This window comes from Microtus ochrogaster, chromosome 5 (assembly GCF_000317375.1).
Source record: "Microtus ochrogaster isolate Prairie Vole_2 chromosome 5, MicOch1.0, whole genome shotgun sequence".
Lineage (NCBI taxonomy): Eukaryota > Metazoa > Chordata > Mammalia > Rodentia > Cricetidae > Microtus > Microtus ochrogaster.
In genome coordinates this window covers 82,138,944-82,145,475 of record NC_022012.1, presented here as the reverse complement: position 1 = coordinate 82,145,475, position 6,532 = coordinate 82,138,944, and the positions used below count along the sequence as shown (strand labels likewise).

The window sequence follows — 6,532 nt, the reverse complement described above, 5'->3', positions numbered from 1 at the left end:
TCGAACTCACAGAGATCCACCTGCCTCTGCCTCCCAAATGGTGGGATTAAATGCGTGCAACACCACTGGCTTTTTTCCCCTTAAGTGTGTAGTGTATATTTGTGTTTGTGTGGGGTGTTCGTGCATGTATGGGATAACACACTTGCATGTGGAGGCCAGAGGTTGACATCAGGTATCTTTTTCTGTAGCTCTTCACTGATTTTTGCATGTGTGTGCATGTGCATATGTGCACACACATGTGGAGGCCCAAAGTTGACATCAGGAAACTTCAGTGATAACTCTCTCCACTGTCTTCTTTGAGGCAGGGTCTTTCAACTGACCCAGGATGCAGAAATTCCCAGACACAGGGCTTTGTCCCAGTCACTAACTGCAAAGCCATTCCCTTAAAATTCTCTTGGCATATTGATCTAGTCAGGCAAGACGCAAGCTCACAGCTACCCTGGCATAGTTCTGGGAAGGAGACTTGAAAGCCAGAGAAAGGTCTAGGACTTGGAACTAGAGGGCAAAGGCCTCCTCCCACTTCCGCTGTTTGTTAAGGAGTGACCAGGAGGAACTCAGTCACGACTGAAGCATGGGTGTTCCCATTCATAAAGGCCTTCTCCTACTTCCGGTGTTGTTAATGAGTGACCAGTGACTCAATCAGTACTGGAGCATGGGTGTTCCCATTCATAAAACATAGGTAGCCTGCATCGGCAACCAAATCACACCAACAGTGGCTGAGCAACAGTCCTGGGGCACAAAACCAACCCCAAGGTGGGTAACAGCTCTTCAATGTGGGTTTCCCCAAACTTACCTGGTCTACAGTTTCTTCTTTTTAAGGATTTGTCTGTGGCACATGCCTTTGTTCCCAGTACTTGGGAAGCAGAAGGAACGCTGTGGGCTAGCCTGGCCCCCTACACCATGAGAGCATGTCTCAAACAACAAAATCCCAAGATTTCTCTTTACTTCTGTGTCTCTGTGTGTGCCTCATAGGTGCGGGTGTCCTCAGAGGCCAGAACTAGAGTTCCGAGGATTCGAAGTGCCCAACGTGGGTGCTGGGAACTGAACCTGAGTCTTGATTGCTGAATCATCGCCAGCTCCTCAGTTGTGTGTCAGCCCCGCCCCCACTTTTGGGTAGCTTCTCACTTTGTAGTCTAGGCTAGCCTCTAATCTATTCAGTGCTGGATTCAAACTGGCAGTAAACCTCCTGCCTCCACCTTCCAAGTGCTGGGATTACAGTAATAAACCACTATGCCTTATTAAGAATTATTTTTTTTTCCCCTGAGACAGGGTTTCTACACGTAACTCTGGCTGTCAGGGATTAAGCTCTGTAAACCAGGCTGGCCTTGAACTCACAGAGATCTGCCAGCCTCTGCACACATCACCACGCCCAGCAGAATTGTTTAAATTTTTATTTGAATTAAAGGCCAGCCTGGTCTATAGAGAGAGTTCCAGGTAAGGCCCCAAGCTACACAGAGAAACCTTGTCTTGAAAAAAAAACAAAAAACAAAAAAAGCTTTAACGGAAGTAGCATTTTTGTGTCTCAAACACATACTTGCTTCAAATTCCAAATCCTGTCTGCCTTAGCCTCAAGTAGTTTGGAGACAGACAATGAAAAGGATGAAGTGAGGGGGCTGGAGAGATGGCTTAGTGTTTAAGAGCACCGGCTGTTCTTCCATTGGACCACAGAACCCACATGACAGCTCCAGGGGATCTTACACCTTCACCCACATATGTTGACAGGCAAAACAACAATGTACATGAAATAAAAATTAAAAAAAATCATTAAAAGTTGAAGTGGACTCTACTTCTGTGTCATTCCAAATAAACCATAAGGCCAGGGGCAAGCAAGCAGGTACAAGCAGGGCCCCAGGCTTCATCTCAGCTGCCTAGGGGACAACCATCGCCATCTGGTGGCCTCGGTGTAGCTATGGCAGCCATCATGCCTGGAGTGCTGACTGAAATCTGAGAAGACAAAGAGACTGGACAGCTGGGAACGCTTCCCAGGGTCACAGGAAGGGACTGTGTGTACTGTTCTAGAAGTCCTTGTTGGGCCAAGGGCTCTGCATTCCCAGGAGTTCCTGCTTGCCCAAGGTCTTAGGGTTTTTACATAGAGCCAAGTACACCATCTGGGCCTTTGTGCTGTAAGTCTCTACCTTAGCGTGGGCAGTCTTACCCCTGTGGCCAGCAGCCTGCCCTCTTCCCTTCTCCTAGTTTCTCCCCATCTGCCCTGGTTTAGGGATGAGTTACTGTTTCCAGCCCTGACCATTTCCTATAGCATTCCTGTCACCCAGGCAACTGGCCAGTTCATGCTCAGACCCCCCCAACCCCCACCCACCTTGGAAAGCAGCCCCTACAGCCCTCAAACATTTCCTTTGAAATATCAAATAGAAAAGCTGGGAGTATAAAGACCTTTTTAAAATATTTATTCTATGTCAGGCAGTGGTGGCGCACGCCTTTAACCCCAGCACGCAGGAGGCAGAGGCAGGCAGATCTCTGCGAGTTAGAGGCCAGCCTGGTCTACAGTGAGTTCCTGTCTCTGATTCCCAAATGCTGGGATTAAAGACATGCATCACCACTGCCTGGCGTGGAAAATTACTTTGAGATAGGGTCTCATTATGTGACTGTGGCCGGCCTGGAACTGGGGTCCATGGGCCTACACGTAGGGAACAGGGATCAAAGGTGTACACTGCTTTGCCTAAGGCAAAAGCTTATTGCACATGCCCATTCCATCCTGCCCAAGGATGTTTTTGGTCTTCAGTGATAATGGGACTCTTTCAGCCACTTCCCTTGAGGAAATGTGGTTGCCTTTAGTTAGGTGACCCCAGAACCCTATGGGCAAAGAATCTTCCTCTAAGTATATAAGAAACTAGGTAGAGAACATGGGTTCAAGATCACTTTTATTTGCAGAGCCTGCAACAGTTGGTTAACAATGCTAGCTAAGCCAGTACAATCCAAAAAGCCATTCTCCTTACAGCATTTAACTAACAGAATCTCTACAAACCAGACCAGAGATCAATCGGGACATATTTCAAAATTGGGAAGAGGCTGCTCACTCCCTTGTTCCCCACACATTTCCAACAAGATTTGTTTTATAGCCAAATGTGACTCAAACCCATAACAAAGCAACTAGCCATATTTAGTATCATTGATTCCCTCCCCACCCCCAGAAGAGAAAGCAGAGGTAAGAGGGGAGACTTTCCCTAAGAAAAACCTGGCTAGAGCCCAGAGGAGCAAAGATGACCGGGAGACTGGTACCTGAGAACGTTGATGAACAGGCACCACACAGGCTGCACAGCTCCTCAAGACCCTCACTTCCACGGGGTTAGATTAAGGGGGTAACTTGGGTGACTCATGACTCCCTGTCCCTCAAATCAAAACATGATAAACCCAGAACATTTTAATTCAAATTCACCACACTCCCTCCTGAGAAATTCTACAGTCATCTGTAGGCCGTGGCCCACTCCTTCCACCTAATGGCCTGGGCCCCCCGCATCCTTGGGTGCCCACCCAACACTGATTTGATACTCAACTCCTAAAATGACTTTTTTTTTTTTTTAAAGGACATTCAGTGGGCATGCTCCTCCCTAACTCTGTGGTCTCCACTCATCCCTTCCCACTCTCACCTTGGGGTACCTACACTACAGCATTCCAGCACTGGCCTGGGGGTGGCCAGATGGAAGCTCCTTGAAGTGCTTTCTTGTGACTCCGATACCAGCCACTATCCTGGGGACCTGGGGCGAGGAGAGTGGAGACAAAACTTTCCCAAGGAGATCACAAAGGACAGAGGTAGGCCTGGGAAGGTTAGCTTATGTCCTGTAGCCAAGCCTGGATCTGGTGCAGGCTCTTACCAGTATCTCAGTCCTTGACTTTGAGTAGCAGCAATCCCAGTCCACAGCGCCTCCTAGGGGTGACTGAGCTCCTAGCGCTGTCCACAACAACAGGTTTACCTTTTCTTATCCCTGCCCCATTTTCTTTCTTTTCTTTTCTTTTTTAAATTAAAAGCAGAGGTAGTTCCTGGGATGATAAAACTCTACCTAGAATGGCAGTATTTTGACTCAATGAAGCAGTAAAGTAAGTCTTGAGGAATAAAAAATAAAAAAATAAAAATAAAACAATTGATGAAGCTGAATAAATTAAAGTTATGGGTCATCCACGAGGACCTCTTCCAGCCTATCTTTGGTATTTGGCCAGCAGCACTTCTGTTTGCCACTTCTCTCCCTGCACGACAGGAGGCCAGGGTCCACCCAATAAGGCCCCTGCTACTTCTTCATGGGATGCTGTCAGAGCAGATTGACGTGGCGCTCTAGACTATAGACTCCGGTCTGCGCTGTGGCAGGTCCAGCTTTGGCAGACAGTCCTGACAAGGAAGGAGTCTTATAGGACAAAAGAGCATAACAATAGGATGCCCTGGGCTACAACCTGGAGTGTAGGAGATAGGTTTAAGACATGGAAGGCCCAGGTTGTTCTCCACGTACAACAGCTGGCTCCTTTGCTTCCTGTTCTGTAGCAAAGGGAAAGGGAAGGGGCAGAGGGAAGCTTAGGCCGCCACTGCCTGGCTTCAGAGCTTCTTCAGGCGACTGTACATCTCTCTTTTGCTCTTTTCCCCCGCCCAGGTCCGACTCTTGGTGCGGAACTTCTTGAGGTCTTCTTTAAAGTCTTCATGGTGCATTGGTCGGTAACTGGGGGGCTCACAGTGGGACTAGAGGACATGAGAATAAGGACAAGGTCAGGACGCTCCCCACACAATCTGGCTTCCCCTTGCCTAGAGCTGAAGACTGGGAGAAGCAAAGGCCTGAGGCTTAGTGGATGCTCATCTTGTCCCCAGAACCCCAGCAAGCAGAACTATGAACCCATGGTCCAGCATGGACACACGCTCACTAGACACCTCACCTGACATTTCAGGAAGAACTCCTTGTATCCCCCCTTTAGGACATACAGCTCAGGGTAGTGGAGTTTGGGGTATTCATTGCCAAGCCTATCTCTTTCTCTCACATATCGACACCTAGTAGAAAGGAATGAAGGAGAAAGTCAGGTCGCCTCTTTTGGTGAATGGGAACTGGAGACAACAGTCGGTGGTCCAGGTACTCCTTCCTAAGAACACACTGCTGACACCACCTGTAGTAGCAGCCTACAACCAAACCTGCCCACTCTCTATTTCCTCTAGCAACTCCCCCATCACCTTCTTCCTTCCTGTGCCTTTAGAAAGACTACTCTCTACACTTCCTGGGAGTGAGTAATGGAACCTTCGTCTCACTAGTCCATCCACACTGCCCAAACCTGCGTAGAAGCTGCAGTTTATGCCTTACAAAATATAAATAAATAGCAGGGCGGTGATGGTGTACACCTTCAATTTCAGCACTTGGGAGGCAGAGACAGGTGGATCTTTGTGTGATCAAGGTCAGCCTGGTCAACAGAGCGAGTTCCAGGACAGGCACCTAAGTTAGAGACCATGTCCTGAAAAAACCAAAACAAACAAACATAGGTACCAATAGTTTGAATTTATCTACTTCTCTGTATTACTGAGGATTGAACCTAAAACCTTGTGCTTGCTAGTCAAGCACCACCAAGACATGCATTTTCCAGTCCTTACTGTAACCTTTTTCTTTTATTGAGCCCCCATGCATGCTCAGCCTCACCACTGTATCATTAATGAATGGCTGCGCTGCATTTTATTGTCTCAATGGTATCTGCTATATAGCAGGTATCTACTCTCCCATTCTTTTGGTGCTGGGCTTGAACCAGGACCACACAATAGACAAGTGCTCTATCTGTCTTGAGCAAGACCACCAGCCTGTCAGCAAGTTAAGTTTCTTTGATACAGGGTGTCATGTAGCTCGGGTGGTCTGGGGACTTCAGGTGACATTTGTATAAGAAACAACTGCTTTATATTTAAAGGTGTTACATGAGATCAATAAGTGGAGCTAAACAATGGGGGGAAATGGGAGTCAAAGGAGACAGAGGTCAAACATGGCATTTGAGCTAACATTAGCTAAGTCCATAAATTATACTCAAGAAATCTGCTTAGAGCCAGGGGGTGGTGGCGCACACCTTTAATCCCAGCACTCGGGAGGCAGAGGCAGGAGGATCTGCAGATTTCTGTGAGTTCGAGGCTAGCCTGGTCTACAAGAGCTAGTTCCAGGACAGGCACCAAAGCTACAGAGAAACCTTGTCTCGAAAAACAAAAAAACAAACAAAAACAAAGAATTCTTCTTGGGTGGTGTTGATGGCCTTTTATCCCAGCACCTGGACTGCAGAGCAAATTCCAGAACAGCCAGGATTACACAGAGAAACCCTGTCTCAAAAAGGCTCAGGAGATAAAGGTGCTTGACAACCTGAGTTGATGCAGAAATCCACATGGTAGAGAACAGTCTCAAGCTGTCTTCTGAACTCTACGTACACAATGTAAATAAACAGCAATAATTTTAAAAGGCGGGCTGGAGAGATGGCTCAGTGGTTATGAGCATTGCCTGCTCTTCCAAAGGTCCTGAGTTCAATTCCCAGCAACCACATGGTGGCTCACAACCATCTGCAATGGGGTCTGGTGCCCTCT

The 6,532-nt window shown here is 47.7% G+C and overlaps 1 protein-coding gene across 1 annotated transcript in view; it reads right to left on the bottom strand.

Moving 5' to 3' along the window:
- Positions 1–2,862: 2,862 nt before the first annotated feature.
- Positions 2,863–6,532, bottom strand: part of Cdc25a (cell division cycle 25A) — a 21,024-nt gene continuing 17,354 nt past the window's right edge. The window contains 2 exon segments of the mRNA XM_005347968.2: positions 2,863–4,681; positions 4,873–4,984. Coding sequence (XP_005348025.1) covers positions 4,541–4,681; positions 4,873–4,984 — 253 coding nt within the window. The 3' untranslated portion in view covers positions 2,863–4,540.